This window comes from Scyliorhinus canicula, chromosome 7, assembly GCF_902713615.1.
Source record: "Scyliorhinus canicula chromosome 7, sScyCan1.1, whole genome shotgun sequence".
Classification (NCBI taxonomy): domain Eukaryota; kingdom Metazoa; phylum Chordata; class Chondrichthyes; order Carcharhiniformes; family Scyliorhinidae; genus Scyliorhinus; species Scyliorhinus canicula.
Window position 1 is genome coordinate 175,349,627 of NC_052152.1, and position 24,471 is coordinate 175,374,097.

At 44.9% G+C, this 24,471-nt stretch overlaps 1 protein-coding gene across 4 annotated transcripts in view; it reads right to left on the bottom strand.

Annotated features, from left to right (window-relative positions):
* The window catches only part of zbtb46 (zinc finger and BTB domain containing 46), a 94,242-nt gene that overhangs the window by 47,380 nt on the left and 22,391 nt on the right, over positions 1-24,471 (bottom strand). For all 4 annotated transcript variants that reach the window (XM_038803336.1, XM_038803334.1, XM_038803335.1 and 1 more), the window contains one exon: positions 13,296-14,272. In XM_038803336.1, coding sequence (XP_038659264.1) covers positions 13,296-14,272 — 977 coding nt within the window. The remainder of the gene's footprint in view (positions 1-13,295; positions 14,273-24,471) is intronic.

Below are 24,471 nucleotides of genomic sequence, written 5' to 3' on the forward strand. Positions count from 1 at the left end.
TATTCAGTTGTTCTCGCTTTTGTCCACATAAACAGATAAACCTATTTTCTGACATGCCAACGCCCTTGTTCCTATAACTTTTTAGCCTATGATATTTCCTCAATTATATTGCTAATTTAAATAATTTCATTTGGAGGTGGTTGGTTTTACATTGTACTGGCAATGGCAAGCTAGATGTTTTCTTGTCATCAGATGTACGTGCCTATTAATGATACTACCTGGGCAGCACGGTGGCACAGTGGTTAGCATTGCTGCCTACGGCGCTAAGGACCCGGGTTCGAATCTTGGCCCTGGGTCACTGTCCGTGTGGAGTTTGCACGTTCTCCCCGTGCCTGCGTGGGTTTCACCCCCACAACCCAAAGATGTGCAGGTTAGGTGGATTGGCCACGCTGAATTGCCCCTTAATTGGAAAAAAAAAATTAAATACGCAAAAAAAAAAATTATATATTTTTTTAATTAATGATACTACCCATCATGGGCCTGAAAAGACAGAACTGACACTCTAATAGTGGATAAGCATCTTAGATACTCAGCTAATTCAATGCACAGAATGTGGAAGCATGATACAAGCATGTCGATGTACACGACAAATTCAGCATCAGAATTAGTCTACTTCATACTTCTCCAGATGTGTGTGAGAGGGTGAGGAAATGTATGCAAAACTACCTGCAGGCCAATGACACAGGGGAAGTCTCGGCTGCGGTGCTTTGGGAGGCGCTGAAGGCAGTGGTGAGAGGGGAGCCAATTTTGATTAGAATACATAGGAATAGGACGGACAGGAAAGAAACGGCCTGACTGGTAAGGGAGATCTTAGACAGACAGGAGATATACGGAGACCCTGAGGGGTGTTGTCCACAGGTAAGGCTGTGGAGCAGCTCAGGAAGGCGATGGGTGCAATTTACGAGCACGGGGAGAAAGCCAGTAGAATGTTGGCACGGCAACTGAGGAAAGGGAGGCAGCCAGGGAAATAGGGACGGTAGTGGGTGGGTGGGGGGGGGAAAAGAGAGAGAGAGAGAGAGAGAGAGAGAGAGAGAGAGAGAGAGAGAGAGAGAGTGAGACACCACTTGGTGGGGGATCCTGCAGGGTTGAACAAGGTGTTCAGGGACTTCTGTAGCAACCCCCAACAATGTCACAGGCTATCATCCCCTAGATATTAAAACGGGACAAAGACCCGGAGGCATGCGGGTCCTATAGGCCGATCTCTCTGCTCAACGTAGATGCTAAAATACTGGCCAAACTCTTGGCTGCTAGGATTGAGGACTGTGTGCCAGGCATCATTATGGAAGATCAAACCAGGTCCGTCAAGGGCAGGCAGCTGGTGGCCAACCTAAGAAGGCTGCTGAATGTGATCATGATGCCCCCGGGGCGTCGGGAGGTAGAGGTAGTTGTGGCAATGGATGCCGAAAAGGCTTTCGACCAGGTTGAGTGGGACTATTTATTAAGGTGCTGGGACGATTCGGGTTCGGGGAGGGCTTTATTGACTGGGTCAGATTTGTACCAGCCCCGGAGAGTGTGTGGAGGAATAGGACGACATCTGACTATTTCAGACTGTACCGTGGGACAAGGCAGGGGTGTCCCCTCTCCCCACTGCTGTTTGCGCTCACAACAGAGCCTCTGGCAATTGCCCTGAGAGCTTCTAGGGGTTGGAAGGGGCTGGTGCGGGGGTGGAACACAGAGCTTCATTGTATGCCGACGACCTGCTCTTATACATCACGGATCCAGTGGCTGGGATGGATGAAATCCTGGGAATCCTGAATGACTTTGGCCGGTTCTCGGGGTACAAACTGAACATGGCAAAGAGTGAGTTGTTTGTAGTCCAGGTGAGAGGCCTGGAGGGTCAGTTGAGGGGGTTGCCGTTCAGGCTCGTAGGGGACAGTTTTAGATACTTGGGATACAGGTAGCGCGGGATTGGGGCCGTTTCCACAAGTTGAATTTATCCCGGTTGTTGGAGCAAATGAGGGCGGAGTTCCGGAGGTGGGATGCACTCCCACTGACACCGGCGGGGAGAGTGCAGACGGTAAAAATGACAATCCTCCCGAGATTCCTGTTCGTCTTCCGTGTCTCCCCATTTTCATCCCACGGTCGTTTTTCAAGAAGGTCAATAAAATGATTATGGGATTTGTGTGGGCGGGAAATTCCCCCGGGGGTGAGGAGATTGATGCTCGAGAGGAATCGAGGGGAAGGGGGGCTGGCGCTGCCAAACTTTAGGAACTACTACTGGGCGGCCAACATAGCTATGATAAGGAAGTGGATGGTGGACGCAGGGTCGGCTTGGGGGGCGAATGGAGGCCGCTTCGTGCAGGGGCACCTGTTTGGCAACCCTGGTCACAGCACCCCTGCCGCTCCTGCCAGCACGATACTCCACCAGCCCTATAGTGGTGACGACTTTGCGGATCTGGGGCCAATGGAGAAGGCACGTAGGGCGAGTGAGAGCATCAGTTTGGTCCCCAATTTGCGACAATCACCGGTTTGCTCCGGGGAATATGGACAGTGGGTTCCGAACATGGCGGAGGGCTGGGATTGAGAGGATGGGGGATCTGTTCTTAGATGGGAGTTTCCCGAGCACGAGGGCGTTGGAGGAGAAATTTGGGCTGGCGAGAGGGAACGAGTTCAGGTACTTGCAGGTACGGGATTTCCTACGCAGACAGATTCTGTCCTTCCCACGACTGCCACTTAGAGGGATCCAGGGCAGGATATATATATAAAGAACTTATGGGAGCAGAGGAGACACAGATCGAGAAACTGCTGAAGCTGAAGTGGGACGAGGAGCTCGGAGGGGAGATAGAAGAGGGCTTATGGGCGGAGGCGTCAAGCAGGGTAAACGCAACATGCGCTATCAGGCTCAGCCTGATTCAACTCAAGGTCGTCCACCGGGCCCATATGACAGTGGCCCGGATGAGTAATTATTTGGGATTGGAAGACGGGTGCACCAGATGTTCAGGAGGACTGGCGAACCATGTCCACATGTTTTGGGCGTGCCCAAATCTCAGGGGGCACTGGCAGGGATGCGCGGACGTTATGTCCCAGGTACTGAAAACAGGGGTGGTGATGAGTCCAGAAGTGGCTATTTTTGAGGTTTCGGAGGACCCCGGAGTCCAGGAGAGAGAGGCTGACGTTTTGGCCTTTGCTTCCCTGGTAGCCCGGCGACCAATTCTGTTGGCATGGAGGGACTCAAAACCCCTAAGTCAGAGCCCTGGCTGTCGGATATGGCGAGCTTTCTCAGTCTGGAGAAAATTTGAGAGGGTCATTGTCAGGGCTCGCCTGGAGGTGGCAACCATTTATCGACTTCTTCATAGAAAATTAATCGTCAGCGGTGGGGGTGGGTTTACTGGAAATCACCGCAATGCTGGTGGATCCGCATCTTTATCTCTCCTCTCAAGTCATCAACTCCTCTTCTAGTTGTGCAGCTTTCAAGTCTCCTCTCACCACATCTTTCCATGTGGTGTTGGATCTTTGTCCTATAATTTCACCTGGCAGTCCCATCTCAAATCACTCGCCTAGCCATAATTCCTCTCGCTTTTCCAAGATAGATTACCATACTACTTCAATCCCCTCTCTGCTACTTTCTTTGATCAATTTCACACAATCTTTACTGTCTCCTTCAATGTCATTCCACAAAGTTGTGTGTGGAATCAGAGGAGATAGGGGAAGCGTTAAATGGATATTTTTCGTCAGTGTTTACACTGGAGAAAGACAATGTTGTCGAGGAGAATACTCGGGTTCAGTCGACCAGGCTAGATGGAATTGAGGTTCACAAGGAGGTGGTGTTTTTGGAAAATGTCAAAATAGATAAGTCCCCTGGGCCAGATGGGATTTATCCTAGGATTCTCTGGGAAGCCAGGGAGGAGATTGCAGAGCCTTTGTCCTTGATCTTTATGTCGTCTTTGTCGACAGGAATAGTGCCAGAAGACTGGAGGATAGCAAATGTTGTCCCCTTGTTCAAGAAGGGGAGTAGAGACAACCCTGGTAATTATAGACCTGTGAGCCTTACTTCAGTTGTGGATAAAATGTTGGAAAAGGTTATAAGAGATAGGGTTTATAATCATCTTGAAAAGAACAAGTTGATTAGTGATACTCAACACGGTTTTGTGAAGGGTAGGTCATGCCTCACAAACCTTATTGAGTTTTTTGAGAAGGTGACCAAACAGGTGGATGAGGGTAAAGCGGTTGATATGGTGTATATGGATTTCAGTAAGGCGTTTGATAAGGTTCCCCACGGTAGGCTATTGCAGAAAATAAGGAAGTATGGGATTGAAGGTGATTTAGCGGTTTGGATCAGTAATTGGCTAGCTGAAAGAAGACAGAGGGTGGTGGTTGATGGCAAATGTTCATCCTGGAGTTCAGTTACTAGTGGTGTACCGCAAGGATCTGTTTTGGGGCCACTGCTGTTTGTCATTTTTATAAATGACCTGGAAGAGGGTGTAGAAGGATGGGTTAGTAAATTTGCAGATGATACGAAGGTCAGTGGAGATGTGGATAGTGCTGAAGGATGTTATAGGATACAGAGGGACATAGATAAGCTGCAGAGCCGGGCTGAGAGGTGGCAGATATTTAATACGGAAAAGTGTGAGGTGGTTCACTTTGGAAGGAGTAACAGGAATGCAGAGTACTGGGCTAATGGCAAGATTCTTGGTAGTGTAGATGAACAGAGAGATCTCAGCATCCAGGTACATAAATCCCTGAAAGTTGCCACCCAGGTTAATAGGGCTGTTAAGAAGGCATATGGTGTGCTAGCCTTTATCAGTAGGGGGATTGAGTTTCGGAGCCACAAAGTCATGCTGCAGCTGTACATAACTCTGGTGCGGCGGCTCCTGGAGTACTGCGTGCAGTTCTGGTCACCACATTATAGGAAGGATGTGGAAGCTTTGGAAAGGGTTCAGAGGAGATTTACTAGGATATTGCCTGGTATGGAGGGAAGGTCTTACGAGGAAAGGCTCAGGGACTTGAGGTTGTTTTCGTTAGAGAGGAGAAGGCTGAGAGGTGACTTAATAGAGACATATAAGATAGTCAGAGGGTTAGATAGGGTGGACAGTGAGAGTCTTTTTCCTCGGATGGTGATGACCAACACGAGGGGACATAGCTTTAAATTGATGGGTGGTAGATATAGGACAGATGTCAGAGGCAGTTTCTTTACTCAGAGTAGTTGGGGTGTGGAACGCCCTGCCTGCAACAGTAGTAGACTCGCCAACTTTAAGGGCATTTAAGTGGTCACTGGATAGACATATGGATGAAAATGGAATAGTGTAGGTCAGATAGGCTTCAGATGGTTTCACAGGTCGGCGCAACATCGAGGGCCGAAGGGCCCGTACTGCGCTGTTATGTTCTATGTTCTACACATCCATCTCAGCGTCCACACCTCATGAGTATTCAGCTATTGCTTCTCTTTCTTGATATTCCCCAAATTTCTGGACGATATAATAATACCAGTCTAAATGGTCTTGTAGATACACTGCACTTCTTCCAATTACTCCAATCTGGTGCTTTGCTTTTAGTTTCATATTTGCATCTTATGCCACAACTGGCACTCCTTCTACAATTCCTATAATAGTGGTATGTACCGGTCAGGGAATACACAAATCCGAGCGCATCTCCAGGCTTCCACCCTAGGTACCTGGTCATAATCCTTCTCAGCATTGTTGAATACATTCTTCATGTTGCATTTGCCTCTAATATTTTTCCATTACTTGTCTCCAAAAACTGAACCAGCGGTGCTGTCTCCAGGCATGAACCTGATAAGCTATTGTGAATTTCCATGAATCTTCTCAAGTTTCTTCTCCATGATTCTCTTCCATATCTTGAAGCTACTTCTCAAAAGTTTAATTCCTCCATTTGTTTGAATGCCTCCCTTTCTTTTGAATATTGGTATCAAAATACTTGGCAGCCCTTGCGATTTTCTCTCTTCTCAGAACATAATAGAGTGGCTTGTTCAGGACCCGGACCTCATATTCACTGAGACTGTTTTTCTTTCCTTTTAGTGCGGTTTTGATTTCTTCCAGATTGATGCTCGTTGGCATTTCTTGATTTGCAGCTACCTCTTGTTCTTGGGTTTTCTTCATTCAGAAGCAATTTAAAAGTAGTGACCCCCACCTCAACCTGCATTCTTCACTGTCGGTATATTTCCCAGCATCAAAAAATTACTGTACATCTCAATTGATTTGATTGTTATCAACTGTTGAGGAAAATGGGCTTCACACCAGGAGCTAATTCATGGAATTATTTTCCAAATTGTGCAGGAACTTATATCAATGCATAAATCAAACCCAAACCTGTGTGTGTGGAGATGAAACTCTGCAGTTTCACCCAACATCTTACCAAACTGCAGGAAATTTCAAAATAAAGAGCAATCCTTTTGCCATCACTCTCATATTAGTTCAACTGCTTATGCTATAATTTAGACCAGAGGTATACAAACAAAAATAGACCAGTCGACCCATCGAGTCTGCTCCGCCTTTCGATCATGGTTGATATGTTTCGCATCCCCATTCTCCTGCCTTCTCCCTGTAATCCCTGATCCCATTATTAATCAAGATGTTGAGAGAAGACAGATTTGGAGTCTTTCAAGTACATTATACCATATTAATATAACAAAGTTTCAAAATGCTGAAAAAGATGATCAAGCTATTTTAAAGTTTATGTAAAGCAGCTGAAATATTAAAATGCAACGGTTTAAATATAAAAGCTTAAATATAACTCCAATTTGAAGATTCTAATTTGGTGAAATTCCCCCTTGTACTGAAAACAGCCACCTATTCATCTTGCCCAAACCTAAAATTTCTGGCTGTCATGTGCTTTCCCATAACCAATGGGCACATGAAGATCCAGAGGAATGCCAGTTCCTCAACTGAGTTGCATTTGCATTGTTGTAACTGTCTTCCACACGAGCTCTTCCGATGTCTTCCCACCACCCCACCCAATTGCTGCCAAGGCCCTTCAACATGTCCATTACATTTCACACACTTCTATTCTCACCCCTTCCATAATCTGAATAAGGTTCCCCTTGTCCTCAACTTCCACTGCACCAGCATCCATTTTGCCAATTCCACTGCCTCCAGCATGCCACCTTAAAAACACGTTTTCCTCCCTTCTCCTTTCAACATTCAAAAATAATTCCGACAGCCTGACTCACTGCAGTCACCCCAACATCTTCGCCCTTTTCCAAGTGCAGGGAATGCAGCGTTTACTTTCACCGTTCCCACCATCCAGGGCAAACAATACGAGTGAAGCAGTGATTTAGAGTACTTGCAATATAGTATACTGTATTTACTGCTCATAATGTAGTCTCTTTTACATTGGAGTGACCGAATAAAGATTGGGTGACCACTTTGGGGAGCACCTTCAGTTACAAGCGTGATCCTGAGCTTTCAGTCACCTGTCATTTTAATTCTCCACCCTGTGATTCCAACCCCTCTGTTCTGAATCTCCCGTAGTGTTCCAATGAAGCCCAACGCAAGCTCCAGAAACAACATCTCTTCACACAAGAGAATGAGGAGGTAATGATGGAACTCTGGGAGAGAAATTGTGAGGTTCTTGAGCAAATTGTCACACGGAGTGACATGGTATTGGCAGGCTTAAAAGTGGACTCATCTCCGGGTCCTGATGAATTGTGTCCCACACTGCTGTGGGAGGCGAATGAGGAGATTGCCGGGGCTCTGACCCAAATTTTAATTGCTCTCTGGCCAAAGGGGAGGTGCCAGAGGACTGGAGAACAGCTAATATGGTTCCACTATTTGAGAAAGGTTGCAGAGCCAAACCAGGCAATTATAGACCAATGAGTCTCACATCAGTGGTTGAGAAACTACAGGAGAAGATTCTGAAGGAATCTATCTCCACTTGGAGAGGCACGGTTTGATCGGAATAGTCAGCATGGCTTTGTCAGAGGGAGCTCATGCCTAACAAATTTGATTGAATATTTTGAGCACGTAACCACGTGTATACATGAGGGTAGTGCAGTTGATGTACTTTACATGGATTTCAGCAAAGCCTTTGACAAGGTCCCACATGGGAGACTTATTAAGAAGGCAAATGCAGATGGGATACAAGGTGATTTGATACGGTGTTCATAATTGGCTTAGCGGTAGGAGGCAGAGGTGATGATAGATGGCTGCTTTAGTGTCTGGAAGCCAGTGACCAGTGGCGACCACAGGGATCCGTGCAGGCCCCCCTATGGTTTGTCATTTATATAAATGACATAGATGACTGAGGGGGGTAGGATCAGTAAGTTTGCGGATGACACAAGATTGGCCTGGTGGTTAACAGTGCACTTGTGTGTCTGAGGTTACAGGAAGATACAGACAGGATGGTCAAATGGGCGGATAAGTGGCAGATAGAATTTAACCCTGAAAAGTGTGAGGTGATACACTTTGGAAGGAGAAATTTGACAAGGAAGTACACTATGAAAGGTCTGACACTGGGAAGTTCTGAAGAACAAAGGGATCTTGGCGTGTTTGCCCATAGAACCCTGAAGGCAGAAGGGCAGGTTAATAGGGTGGTTAAAAAAGGCATATGGGACAATCACTTTTATCAATCGGGGCATAGATTATAAAGCAGGACGGTCGTGATGGAGCTGCATAGGACTTTCGTGAGGCCACAGTTGGGGGACTGTGTTCAATTCTGGTCGCCACATCATAGGAAGGATGTAATTGCACTGGGAGGGGTGCAGAGAAGATTCACCAGCATGTTGCCTAGGATGGAACATTTATGTTACAAAGAGAGGTTGGATAGGCTTGAGTTGTTTTCTCTGGAGCAGAGAAGACCAAGGGGTGACCGGATTGAGGTATTCAAGATTATGAGGGGCATGAACAGGTTGGATAGGGAGCAGCTGTTCCCCTTAGTTGAGGGGTCAGTTACGAGGGGACATAAGTTCAAAGTGAGGGGGTGGTAGGTTTAGGGGGAATTTGTGGTCAAATCGTTTTACCCAGAGAGTGGTGACGATCTGGAATGTACTGCCTGGGAGGGTGGTATCATAGAATCTGCAGTGCAGAAGGAGGCCATTCGGCCCATCCAGTCTGCACTGGCCCTTGGAAAGAACACCCTACCTAAGCCCACACCTTCACCCCATCCCCGTAACCCAGTAACCCCACCTAACTGTTTTGGACACTAAGGGGCAATTTAGCATGGCCAATCCACCTAACCTGCACATCTTTGGACTATGGGAGGAAACCGGAGCACCTGGATGAAACCCACGCAGACACGGGGAGAACGTGCAGACTCCATACAGACAGTGACCCAAGCTGAGAATCGAACCTGGGAACCTGGAGCTGTGAAGCAACTGTGCTAAACACTGTGACACCGTGCCCCCCTACTGTGGTAGAATAGGGAGGCCTCACATCCTTTAAAAAGTACCTGGCTGGGTACTTGGCATGCCATAACATTCAAGGCTATGGGCCAAGTGCTGGCAAGTGGGATTCAGTGGGCAGGTCAGGGCCTTTCATGCATTGGTGTAGACCCGATGGGCCGAAGGGCCTCTTCTGCACTGTCATATTCTATGATTCTGTGATCTCAACATTGCACTCTGTGCTTTACAGCCCGCTGGGCTCAACATTGATTATAACAATTTGAGATCATAACTTCTCCACCCATTTGTTGTTTCCTTCTCCATTGCATTTCTTCCTCGTTTCTTCCTTTTCCCTTCACTCAGCAGCTATTGATTCTGCCATTCACACCTCGCGATACACTAATTTTTTTCTTTACTTGCCCTATTCCCATCCTTTTGACCCATTTAATCCGTCTATTATCCTATCATTCACCCTTCCTTTTGTTCTTCCTCCTTCCCATCAGAGTATTAAAACAAGCATTCTGTCAGACTCCCTGCGGAGACAAGTTAAAACAGATCTAGGAATTCAGTAAGCACCATTCCCAAAACTAAAATACCAAACTAAACTGAAAGATTGATTTGAAATAATTTACTGGTAGAAGACGGCAGTTTTTAAACAACGTCTGATTATTTCATCGGAATACAATTACATCAGCTAAAATGGAAATTTTAGAACATTGGGACAGGAAGAGGTTTTTTGTGTGTTAAATAATTCACTCAGATGCCAAAACGGGTGCTATTTCCTGGAAAACAAATGGCAGCACAAAGAGGCGGCGCTTCCAGAGTTCAGTGTAATCCATGCAAGTTAATGCAACTTGGTGGAAACTACGTTGATAGGGAAGGCAACCATTTCAAACAGACGGGTAAAACTCGGAAAGCTCACGAGTTTTGCACTAACCATCCCCATGTCAAAACAGTTTGTACATTGCCAATAGCAAATAAACAAAGGAATAAAGACTCAAAACCAGTATAGCCAACTCGGAGAATAAATAAGGCATTTGCTAAAACAATAGAATGGAGATTGAGTTGATTTAGTTCACACAACAAAATTCAAAGAGTGGCATTATATATAGGTCCTCACTATGCAACCATCTCAGGATTATGAGCTTTCAACATCTGATGCACAAACTTGAAAAGTACTGCAAAAATTGAATGACTGAAGGGAGTTAGTTAGATCGGTGTTCAAAATTACTCAGCAGTATTTATGTGATCAGAATTTCTCCTGAATATCCACGGCATTTGCCTGATCAGAACTGTCGATTGCTCCTGCAGCTCAGTGTATTTACTTTAATTGAAACTGCAAGCCTGTAGTAAGTTGCACAAGTAAAACGTTGGTACATAACTATTCTTGATGTCTGAATCCAATTCCATAACTGTTATTACAGGTTTGAAATAGGAAGCATCTTAATGATCTATGTTTGTTTTGTCAGAAATAAAAAACTACAACCTGTGATTTGATTACAGAAAATATAAACATATGATAATTAAATGATAATCAGATTTAAACAAAGAGGTGAAGCAGACAAACAAATGGCAATTTCAAATTTTAGTGTGCTACAACTATGATAACACAAGTGGTTTCCAAGATATCAGCAGGGTAGCATGGTGGTTAGCATAAATGCTTCACAGCTCCAGGGTCCCAGGTTCGATTCCCGGCTGGGTCACTGTCTGTGTGGAGTCTGCACGTCCTCCCCCTGTGTGCGTGGGTTTCCTCCGGGTGCTCCGGTTTCCCCCCCACAGTCCAAAGATGTGCGGGTTAGGTGGATCGGCCATGCTAAATTGCCCGTAGTGTCCTAATAAAAGTAAGGTTAAGGGGGGGTTGTTGGGTTACAGGTATAGGGTGGATACGTGGGTTTGAGTAGGGTGATCATGGCTCGGCACAACATCGAGGGCCGAAGGGCCTGTTCTGTGCTGTACTGTTCTATGTTCTATGTACCATTTGCTTTAGGTTTTAGAACAAGAACCACTAAAATTCAAAACTTTATAATACTCCGCCCAAGCTATTTTTCTGCTAACCATTTCCTTCTCCTGCCTTCGTACACCAGTTTTCTTTCATCCAGAGGCATCCACACCCCAGTTAGTCTCGCTTTTGTCTCAGACGTTTCCTTTTCTTTAATCATAGAACCCCTACAGTGCAGGAGGCGGCCATTCAGCCCATCGAGTCTGCATCGACCCTTTCTGAAGGAGCACCCTACCTTGCCACATGCCCCCGCCACATCCCCGTAATCCAGCCTAACTTTTTGAACACTAAGGGGCAATTTAGCGTCGCCAATTCACCTAACCTACACATCTTTGGACTGTGGGAGGAAACTGGAGCACCCGGAGGAAATCCACGCAGAGACGGGAAAACAGACAAGCTCCACACACAAGGCTGGAATTGATCCGGGTCCCTGGCGCTGCGGGGCAGCAGTGCTAACCACCGTGCCGACCATGGTTCAGAGATCCGTTTCATGAAACGTACCTCAAGAGAAAAGCTGGTTGGAGGGCCCAAGCAGAAAGTGAACAAAAACCTGTTCAGATGTGTTTTTTTAAATCTGAATATTCTGCCCAGATTTTAAGGCAAAGTAATCAGTAATTTTATTTGCTCTCATAGAGGTTTATTTATTTTTTAATTAAAAACACAAATTCTTGGGCAGCACGGCTGCCTCACGGCGCTGAGGTCCCAGTTTCGATCCCGGCTCTGGGTCACTGTCCATGTGGAGTTTGCACATTCTCCCCGTGTTTGCATGGGTTTCGCCCCCACAACCCAAAGATGTGCAGGGTAGGTAGATTGGCTACGTTAAATTGTCCCTTAATTGGAAAAAATGAATTGGATACGCTAAACTTATATTTTAAAAAAAAGAGAAAAAAAACACAAATTCTATGCCCAATATACAATAGGATAACACAACTGAACACTCGTCGGAAGCTTTATGATCAGGCCTCAAACATCAAATAAAATTATTCTAATATCAAGACAAACACAAAGTAAAATAAGCATTACACCCATCGTTAAAATTAACATACACTCGCATTATACAAAAGGGAAACTGGAATGATTTTTAATTGCACACTGATTCTTGTCAACAATGTCAAACATCTCAAATTATACCTGTTCTCTCAAGCGTAATCATCTAAACAGAGTTATTTCACTTGAGGTCATGCCGTATTTCACTTTCCAAACAATGCCATGAATATAGAGAATGAATTAAACGTTGGAGGTGATGGGGATGGACATTTTTTCTTACAGTTGGTCTAACAATTGCTCTGAATTATCGATTTTGACACTTCAAAAGAAAACTCCAGGACCAACCTATTAATTAAGTTATGTATTGAGCAGCAGTCCCATACATGGTTGATATGACTGGGTTCAGTTCCAAAACACAGTTACAAATTCACTAAAAAATAAAATATTGGATCGTACCTAGTCCAACTACTCAAAAGAGAATGGTTGCAGCCTTTTCACTCCAGATACAAAAGATAGAAAAATTTTAACATACCTCCAACCAAACTATGAATGAATGAAATAAATGAATGAAAGAACTGAAAGCGTACCAGCTTCCCCGAACAGGTGCCGGAATGTGGCGACTACGGGCTTTACACAGTAACTTCATTTGAAGCCTACTTGTGACAATAAGCGTTCATTTCATTATTCCATTTGAAACTTTTAATGGACGCCAATTTTCAATTGGCAGAGAAACCCAGTAAAATAAATTATCCAAAACTAAATGAAATTGTAATTTCATTATTTGCGAAGATTTTTTCCCAGCTACTAAAATGTGTTGCATCAGTTCTTATTTGGAGCACTTTACTTAACACTGATTACTTTACTTGAAACAAAACTACAAAATCATTACTGTATTCATATTTATTACAAGGCTATGGGAGGAAAAGAGCAAGAATGGAACTTGTTGGATAGCTCTATCAATCAGCGATAAAACAAATAACTTTGCTGTGTGATGCCATCAAATTTTAAGCAACATTAATTTAATCTTTTGCTTACCTGCCCCATCACGGCTATTATACGGCCACCCAGCAACAGTAAACATCGATGGCATTGGGGAGCTGGCTCTGCTATCCACTTCAACATGCTGTGTAATATGGCGCACAGTTTGCTTATTTTTACGATTCTTTTTTCGGCCAGGCAGTTGCCACACCTCTGGGGCCTGATCAGAAAAAGTGTTCTGTGAAGTGTTGTTCTTGCCCAGATGAGATTCTCTCAGTTCAGCACCTCCATAATGCGAAGGAGATATTTGTTCCTCCTTGACTCTAAATGAATTGTAACCAACATCACTGGACCAGAGTGACTGTGATGAGATGTCATCATGACTGTCAGCTTTCTGCTCATGCTCTTCTTTGCTGTAGCTGCTCCCACCATCATGACAGCTCGCAATTGCCGAATCTCCAGAAGAATTTGCAGGGCTTGTTCGCCGTCTTTCCAACCAGGGAGAGCTACTCCTGCCCACTGCTACAGGTGTCACAATATCAATGCTGCTGCTTGAGGGAGCTCCCATATCATACTCCATAATATCCTCTGATGGCTCAGTCTTTATGCTGATATCTAAAGCTGCCTTGATAAAACTGTGACACGCCTGAACTATGTCTGTCATCTGCAAATAGCTTGCAGCTGACATCACCTCAATGACGTTCTTGCTAGTCAGTGCTAGGTGTGCTGAATACATAAAATCAATGATTACTTTGAAACCTTGCGCTGTGACTATGTCCAAATGAGTCACTGTGGCCTGGTCAGAGGACATCTTCTGCACCTGACAGTACAAAGTCTTGAAGTAGCGGCTACTGCCAAGTAGAACATTTTTGTGCGCTTTAAAGATTTTCCCCTCGACAATAATGCAAACATCACACAGGATGCCATGTTGCCGCTGTTCGTTCAATTCCTGCAGTAAGTGGCGATAATGGGAAGGGATCTCCATGTCGTCCTTTCGATTGTTCATTGACAAATATTGTTGTTGTTTCTGAATCCTAAGAACAGGAAAGAATGGAGAAAAATATTAATATAAATTTTGCAAGACATTAGTGGAGAGGTTAAACCAGAATCCCAACTTTATTGACATAAATCTCGTAGCAGGAACAGGCCATTCAGACCTTCAAGCCTGCTCCATCATTCAATATGATCATATCTGATCCCCGATCTCAATGCCATATTCATGTTTCCTCCTCGCACCCCTTGATGCCATTAAAATCGAAGAAGCTTTAGGCTTAATAAAAGCAACATACGTAGTTTCTAACTGATTAAGTTAAGTCCACAGTAAACATAACCACCTATGAAATCAGAATATTGCATAATATACATGCTACCAATTGCAGCATAGAGTGAATTAAAAAGTGTAAGTCAGGTGACCAATATGGTCCATGAAAGAATTAACAGGACAGAGGGTACTGTTAAGTTGGCGGACACACGTAATTAAAACCCTCTTTCGCTTTCACACGGACTATCTCCAAAACTTCCCTTCCTCGATTTCTGCATCTCCATTTCTGGGGATAGGCTTTTTGCTAATATTCGTTAGAAGCCCACCAACGGCCACAACTGCCTCAATTACATTTCCATACACATTGCTTCCTGTACCGACTCCATCCCATTCTCCATTTCTCCCGTCTCTGCACATCTGTTCCGATTATGCAACTCTCCATAACAGCGATTCGACATATCCTCTTCCTGCCTCAACCAAAGATTCACCCACTTTCGTGTCTGACCCATTTCCTGCACTTTCCCCCAGAACCAGTATAGGGTTTCCCTGTTTCTGCACTTTCCAACTCACCAGCCTCCACATTCAAGAATTATGATAGCACCAAAGTTTTCCCCACCCCCCCCTCCACTCTTTTCACAATCTGTATTTTTTAAAAATTAATTTATGGGATGTGGACATCGCTGGTTAGGCCAACATTTATTGTCCATCTAAAGTTGCCCTACAGAAGGTGGTGGCGAGTTGCCTTCTTGAACCGCAGCAGTCCTCGAGGTGCAGGTGCACCCACCGTGCTGTTAGGAAGGGAGTTTCAGGATTTTGCCCCAGCAACAGTGAAGGAACGGCAATTATTTCCAAATCAGGGTGGTGGGTGACTTAGAGGGGAACCTCCAGGTGGTGGGGTCCCCAGGTATCTGCTGCTCTTGTCCTTCAAATGGCAGTGGTCGTGGATCTGGAAGATGCTGCCTAAGGAATCTTGGTGAGCAACCACAGTGCATCTTGTAGATTGCACACACAGCTGCCACTGTTCGTCGGTGGTGGAGGGTTTGAATGTTTGTGGAAGGGGTAGCAATCAAGCAGGCTGCTTTGTCCTGGATCGTGTCGGGCTTCTGGAATGTTCTCGGAACTGCACTCATCCAGGCAAGGGGAGAGTATTCCATGGAGAGTATTCCGTTACTTGTGCCTTGTACATGGAGGACAGGGATTTTCGGAAGGGCAGGGGTCAGAAGGTGAGTTACACATCGTTGGATTCCTTGCTTTTGACCTGCCCTGGTAGCCACAGTATTAATATAGTTAATCTAGTTCAGTTTCCGATCAATGGGAGCCCCCAGGAATTTGATTGTGGGGGATTCAGCAATAGTAAGGCCATTGAATGTCATGGGGCGATGGTTAGATCCTCTCTGGTAGGAGATGGTCATTGCCTGTCACTTGTTTGGCACGAATGTAACTTGCCACTCGTCAGCCCGAGTCTGGCTTTTGACCATCTCCAACAAGATGATCTGACCATCGCCCCTCAACATTCAATGGCATTACCATTGCCTAATGCCCCACAATCAACATCCTGAGGGTTTTCATTGACCAGAAACTGTGGGCAGCACGGTGGCGCAGTGGGTTAGCCCTGCTGCCTCACGGCGCTGAGGTCCCAGGTTCGATCCCGGCTCTGGGTCACTGTCCATCTGGAGTTTGCACATTCTCCCCATGTTTGCATGGGTTTCGCCCCCACAACCCAAAAGATGGGCAGGCTAGGTGGATTGGCCAAACTAAATTGCAACTAATTGGAAAAAATGAATTGGGTACCCTAAATTCTTAGAAGAAACTGAACTAGCCATATTAATGCTGTGGCTACCAGGGCAGGTCAAAGGCTAGGAAACCTACGACGAGTAACTCATCTCTTGATCCCACAAACCCTGTCTATCATCGATAAGACATGTCAGGAGTGTAATGGAATATTCTTCACTTGCCTGGAAGAGTGTAGCTCCAACAATGCAAGCAGCTCAACAACATCAAGGACAAAACAGCCCACGTGATTGCTGTACCTCCCACAAATATTCAATTCCTCCTCCACCGAACAATGCCAACCATCTACAAGATGCACTGCAGGAACTCACCAAGGTTCCTCAGACAGCACCTGCCAAACCCACGACCACTACCATCTAGAAGGAGTAAAGCAACAGATAGCTGCGAACACCACCTGAAGGTTCCCTCCAAGTCACTCACCATTCTGGCTTGGAAATATAATCCACCTTCACTGTCAGCAGGTCAAAACCCTGGAATTTCCTCCCTAACATCACTGTGGGTGGACCTACACCTCAGGGACTGCAGTGGCCCATGAAGGTAACTTACCACTTACCTTCTGACGAGAAATTAGGGATGGGCAATAAATGCTGGCTTAGTCAGCGACACCCATGTCCTGTAAATTAATTTACAGGTCTCTTTACCACAACCATTAACATCCCCTTTGCTTTTTGATCCATATTTTTATCATTTAATCTTTCCTATGCTCTATTCTGCTCTAACCGTTACCTCTTGTTTTTCCTTCCTCTTCCCCTCTTTCAACGGCATATAACCCCTCTTTCAACGGCATATAACCCAACACATTTTTAGAACTGAAGGAGGATAGAAACATCATTAAATTTAGAGCACCCAATTCGTTTTTTTTTCCCAATTAAGGGGCAATTTAGTGTGGCCGATGTACCTACCTTGCACATCTTTCGGTTTGTGGGAGTGAGACTCATGCAGACATGGAGATAATGTGCAAACTTCACACGGAAGTGACATGGGATCGGGATTGAATCAGGGTCCTCGGCATCATGAGGCCGCAGTGCTAACTGTTGCACCACTGTGCCACCCCGAGAAGTGTCATATTTGTTTGGAAACTGTAACTATATCTCTCTTCACAAATGCTTCCCAACCTGTTATTTCCAACAGTTGGTTTTAATTAAGCTAGACAGACCATGGCTTGCTCCTACCTAATTCAAGTGTCCTCCCAAGCAGAAAGTAATAATCTGAGCCATTATGTTATCCTCCTCTCTACTGCCTCCACTGAACCATAGCTTATCCATAGAACATCAGTATTGCATGAAAGCAGTTATGCACAGAATTAATGGAACAGAGTAGTCACGACTCAACTTTAAAGTTGAATAAAAGTGAGACACGTTCCTGAAGCTTTTAGTTTTGCACTCATCATGAGAAATGCAAGAATGCTATATTTTAAACAAGCATGCCAATTTAAACTACAAGAGAAAAGGATGGTCAGTCAACTTTGATTAACCAAGGCATTGCCATGGAGAAAGCAACAAGGAACTAAACGGTGCACAAGCTCATGGGTAATTCCAAAAAGGCGCAAGGCTTGAACATATTTGTTTTGTGCATGAATGCAAGGGAAAAGAGCCACTAGCGGTAAGCAAGTCTTGCAAATAAATAATGCATTTGAAAATACTATATTATATTATATATTGAAATAACTTATTACTTGGATAAAATCACCAAATTTTACACTAAATGCAATTTTTCAGCTACACCTCATTACAAGAAAAGTTGCATACATTTTATTCTGACTCATTGGCTGGGTCCATGTTGTGTTTTATATTCATGTTAGCACAGTTGGTTGTTAATAACCGGGTAGGGAGGAGTAGCCATTAGTTTACAAATTTCATTCACTCACCAAAATGGCTAATTATTTACTTTTACTGCTGATAGACCCGGAATAAATCATATTTTAACCAGGCTTCCTTCAATAAACTCTGAATGATTAATTACTGCAAAACTAAAAACTCTTTAAAAACAAGTCGTAAGAACTAATTAACACAATGGTACTCTGGAAGTTTAGGGGGCGGCAGCATTTAACGCCCAGTTGGCTGGACAGCCGGTTCGTGATGCAGAGCAAGGCCAGCAGCGCGGGTTCAATTCCCATACCGGCTGAGGTTGTTCCCAACCTTGCCTGTCGCTGGAGGTACATGATCCTCAGGTTAAATTATGACCAGTTAGCTCTCCACCGCAAAGGAGAAAGCAGTCTATAGTAATCTGGGACTATGGCAACTTTACCTACCTTTGACTCTGGAAGCATAACATTCTATCCCTTTTTAGAAATCCTCCGGGATGCGAAGATATAGACTCATTCAAAACAAAAACGAAGGAAAAACTGATAAGGCCTCTGGTGGATAGGCTTTCATAAAGTTTGCCACGTTTTTATCCTGTCAATCTGAAGCTCCCGCATGTGAAAATGGGCCACTGGATCTGGTAGCTATCTGGAGGTTCTCATGAATGAAGCTTTAACATGGGAGAAAATATAGAGCGCGAACAATTCTTCTTGTCTCCACTTTCCAAATGCAGGCAAGTTATACTCAAATTAAGATTCACAGGCAGTAGGCTGATAATCACACATGGAATTTCAGGCAAGGCAGAACGAGAGACACAGCCTTTCTTCTCAGCTTATTCCCCAAAATTCACTTGGTTCAAAAACCACAGGTTCAAAACTTGTCTCTTGCCATGAGATTTCCGGCACATCACTAGCTTTTGTCAGTTTTCCACCCATCAATTAAAGTGATTGCTGGTTAAAACAAACAGCTCTTCTTCCTCAAGTACCATGCTGGTCATGTGATTTTGTGGGAAAAGGTAGTCTTACTGCCAGTCAAAAGGAGAACTTCTGACCCTTCTTTAAAAAACTCCATGTCTGTATCCAAATGTCCAGGCTATGCAGTGTCTTCATGCAGCTTTGAAAGATGATTTCAACACAAAGATCCAACAATAAAAGGAGACATGAACTATTTTGTTTTCATGATATGAATACAACCAGGGACAATTGGCTCTGAATACAGTCTTGGTCCAAATATAGACTCCAGAGCCAAATTGCAGAGATGAGGAAAGAATGACTGCCTTTGGTATCAAGGTAATATTTGACACAGTGCAGCGTCAAGGAGCCCTAAGAAAATTGGAGTCAATGGCAAGCAGGGCAAAATGTTCCATTTTTTGGAGTCACGTCAACACAAAGGAAGATGGTTGTGGTGGTTGGACGTTGATCATCTCAGTTCCAGGACATAGAATCATAGAATTCTACAGTGCAGAAAGAGGTCATTCAGCTTATTGAGTCTGCACCGGTCCTACTTTCAGCCCACACCTCCACCCTACCCCCCATAACCCCACCTAACCTTTTGGACACGAGGGCAATTCATTGGATTCCCCATATTGATTCCAAAGGCTTTTTTCAAGAGGGTGAATAAGAGTATTCTGGGGTTCGTGTGGGCGCGGAAGACCCTGAGAGTAAGGAGGGTATTCCTGGAGCGAAGAAGGGAGGCAGGCGGTTTGGCGCTGCCCAACCTGTGTGGGTATTACTGGGCTGCGAATGTGGCAATGATTCGCAGGTGGGTGATGGAGGGCACCGCATGGAAGAGGTTGGAGGTGGCGTCCTGTGTGGGTACAAGGTTGGAGGTATTGGTGACGGCCTCGCTTCCACTCCCCCCGGCAAGATATTCCACGAGTCCGGTAGTGGTGGCGTCCATCAAAATTTGGGGGCAGTGGAGGCGGCACCGGGGGGGGGGGGGGGGGGGGGGGGCTCAGTGTGGGCCCCCGATACGGGGCAATCGCCGATTTGCACCAGGGAGAATGGATGGTGGTTTTTTGAGTTGGCATAGGGCAGGCATCAGGCGGATGGGGGACCTTTTCCTCGATGGGAAGTTTGCGACTTTAGAGGAGTTGGAGGGGAAGTGGGGCCTCCCCCCCAGGGAATGCTTTCAGGTATATGCAGATTAGGGCGTTTGTTAAGCGGCAGGTGACGGAATTCCCGCTGCTACCGCCTAGGGGGGTGCAGGATAGGGTGCTCTCGGGGACGTGGGTCGGTGAGGGGGGATCTCGGCGATTTATCAGATGATGCAGGAAGAGGAGGAGGCCTCGGTGGAGGAGCTGAAAGCGAAGTGGGAGGAGGAGCTTGGGGAAGATATTGATGATGGGACGGGGGCGGATGCCCTGGGGAGTGTGAACTCGTCCTCTTCTTGCGCACGGGGGACAAACCATTACAAGTGGACATAAATTTAAGGTAAATGGTGGACGATATAGGGGGGATGTCAGAGGTAGGTTCTTTACCCAGAGAGCAGTGGGGGCCTGGAATGCACTGCCAGTGGAAGTAGTTGAGTCGGAAACGTTAGGGACCTTCAAGCGGCTATTGGATAGGTACATGGATTAGGGTAGAATAATGGAGTGTAGGTTAACTTCTTAAGGGCAGCACGGTAGCATTGTGGATAGCACAATTGCTTCACAGCTCCAGGGTCCCAGGTTCGATTTTGGCTTGGGTCACTGTCTGTGTGGAGTCTGCACGTCCTCCCCGTGTGTGCGTGGGTTTCCTCCGGGTGCCCCGGTTTCCTCCCACAGTCCAAAGATGTGCAGGTTGGGTGGATTGGCCATGATAAATTGCCCTTAGTGTCCAAAATTCTATGATCTATGATTGACCTAGGACAAAAGTTCGGCACAACATCGTGGGCCGAAGGGCCTGTTCTGTGCTGTATTTCTCTATGTTCTATGTTCCGAGGGTGGTAATCATGTGGAACCACAAAGGCTATTGAGGCCAAGTCACTGAATATATTTGAGGAAATAGCTTTCTGGACGCTAAAGCTGTCAAGGGTATGGGGAGAGCATGGGAGTATGGCGTTGAGATAGAGGATCGGCCATGATCATAGTGAATGGTGGAGCAGGTTCAAAGGTCCAAATGGCCGACTTCTATTTTCTGTATCCCATGAATAGAAACAATTGGAATACAGAGATTCCAATATTTTCAATTTCATTGTTTACCTGAAATTTAGCATTGATTCTCCCAATGCTTTCAGCAAGTAATATCAGCTCCCGCCATTAACTCCAGTCCCTAGACACTAACTATACCCTTACCCCTGGACACAGTCTGCGGTTGAACCAGAACGTTTGTAATCTTGTTGACCTCTGACCAGAGATCAGCCAGTGACCACATATCCACTCCATAACCAAGACCATCTACAACCATGTCTTTTTTTTATTTATTTATTTATTATAAATTTAGATTAGCCAATTATTTTTTCCAATTAAGGGGCAATTTAGCATGGCCAATCCACCTACTCTGCACATTTTTGGGTTGTGGGGGGCGAAACCCACACAGACACAGGGAGAATGTGCAAACTCCACACGGACAGTGACCCAGAGCCGGTATCGAACCTGGGACCTCAGCGCCGTGAGGCGGTTGTGCTAACCACTAGGCCACCGTGCTGCCCTGACTTCACTATTCCAATGCTGTCTTTAGTGTACTCTCATTTTGCACCCTCCCTAAATTTGCATTCATTCAAAACTCTGCAATCTACCCTGCAGTAAGTTCCATTTACCTGTGTTTGTTGATCTACATTTAGACCCCTCCCAGCACATCATATTTTTAAATTCTTGCCCACTTTCAATTAGCTCCACGGCCCTGCTGCTTAATTACTGTAACATCCTCCAACCCTTAAGCCCAAGAGATTTCTAAGCTCGTCTAGTTCTGGTCTCTTCTGTGTATTCAGTTGTTACCCATTCCACCATTGGTGACCATGGCTTAGATGCAGGCTTGGAATTCCTTCCCCAAGCATCACCTTTAAGACACATCTTAAATGAACCTCTTTGATGTCCTAATATCTCCTTGTGTGATAGTGGCAAATTTGATAACACTCATTAAATTCCTTGCGACATTTTATGATACTAAAGGGGCTATATAATTACAACTTCTTGTTGTTGCCAAAGACCTCAGCTTTGTGATGAGAAATTAAATCAAGGTCCTGCTCATCTGATTGAGACGATGGTGTGGTGTTTATTTCACTGGACTAGCAATCCAGATGCCTAGGTTAATGCTCTGGCGACATGGGTTCATCCCATTGTGATCGCTGGTCAAATTTCAATTAATATTTTGAGTTGAAAACTAATTTCAGAGAAGGCAACCATGAAATTACCATCCATTGTTGTAAAAATCCATATGGTTCACCAATATCATTTCGGGAAAGCAATCTCTAATTCTTATCTGGTCTGGCCTATGTGCACCGTAAAACCAGAAATTGTCCTGGTCAATTCTTCCCCCGTCGCCACCGATTAGCAACAAAACAGATTAAACCAGTCATTCATCACAGATTTATTTTATCTTGCTATGTGCAAATTGGCTGCTATGCTTGCTGCCAAAATTAGTTTGAAAATAATTTACTGGAAAAGATTTTGACATAACATAAATCATATTTTTTATTGTTTTTCAACCAGCACGCTTCTTATCATAGACTTCACCAGTGAAGCAATGCCAGAATGTCATGAATTTTACTACTTCAAAGATAATACCATTCCAAGTTTAGTCAACAATACATTTACATAGAATTTTACAACACACATGGTAGCCATTTGTCCCATCGGGCCTACTTTTCGCCCCACTACCCCGCTTGTTCTCTACAGCCATGCAGTTAGCATATATCAAATTCAATGGAAAACTAAAACTTTCCAGAAGTTCTGAACCACCTTACAAAGCAATATTGACCTTCTCTCACACAAATTCAGTGTACTGTGGTTTCTTCTATTAAATTAACTCCAGATTTCAGAAAAGCACACCACATGTCCAGCACTGACTTATCAGCATCAACTTTCTGGTTTATTTTCCCCCATTTCAACCCCAGCAGGTAATTGCTTTCCTGAATGTTCCAACCCCTGCTTCAACTCTGATTATCCCCAAACTCATTGCATATGTGCCTCTAAGATCTCATTTCAAACACACTGATGTGGATACGAACATTTATAGAGAACCATTTTAAGGCATGCAGTTTGTGCTCCTAAAAAAATGGGCAAATATTTATGTTGACACTTATTTCCAATTTACCACATCTATATGGGCAAGAAAGGATTTGAATACAGAAACAATGTGCTCCACCAAGCAAAAGTACCTTTAGGTCAGAGTCACACCCAACTCTTTCTAACAGTCAGTGAAACAAAGTTATTTACCAATATAATTTTGGTAATCATTTGGAAGTGTTTGACAGAGTCCTGCTTCAACGATAAAGTCAGTGTTCTAAATGTCAATGTTAAATAACTCAAATTGATCAGAGGAAAAGTAGAGCCATTCATTGATCGTACAACACATAACTTCTTTTTTTAAATTTAAAGTACGCAATAATTTTTTCCAATTAAGGGGCAATTTAGCATGGCCAATCCACCTATCCTGCACATCTTTGGGTTGTGGGGGTGAAACCCACGCAGACACGGGGAGAATGTGCAAACTCCACACTGACAGTGACCCAGGGCCGGGATTTGAACCCGGGTCCTCAGCGCCATAGGCAGCAACGCTAACCACTGTGCCACCGTGCTGCCCGTACAACACATACCTAACCAACTCCAAAAGTTCCATCTTTTTTCCAAAAAACTCTTTATAAGGCTAAAGGTTATTCCATCTCAAGCTGCAGCTCTACAGAATTCCTACAAAAATTACCAATGCCTATGAAACGTGAAGAAAATGTGCATTCAAGAGTTGTCAAAGAACAAAACATTATGCAAACTTGTGAAAAATGACTGTCATTTATATGATCTACAAGTTGGATATCCCAAATTTCCCACAATGAAAACCCTTGGTTTTATCATAGAATTTACAGTGCAGAAGGAGGCCATTCGGCCCATCGAGTCTGCACCGGCTCTTGGAAAGAGCACCCTACCCAAGGTCAACACCTCCACCCTATCCCCATAACCCCACCCAACACTAAGGGCAATTTTGGACACTAAGGGCAATTTATCATGGCCAATCCACCTAACCTGCACATCTTTGTGACTGTGGGAGGAAACCGGAGCACCCGGAGGAAACCCACGCACACACGGGGAGGATGTGCAGACTCCGCACAGACAGTGACCCAAGCCGGAATAGAACCTGGGACCCTGGAGCTGTGAAGCGATTGTGCTATCCACAATGCTACCGTGCTGCCCCAAAAAAACATTTTGAAGGTGACATAAAACCTGCACAATTATCATAGCGTGAGA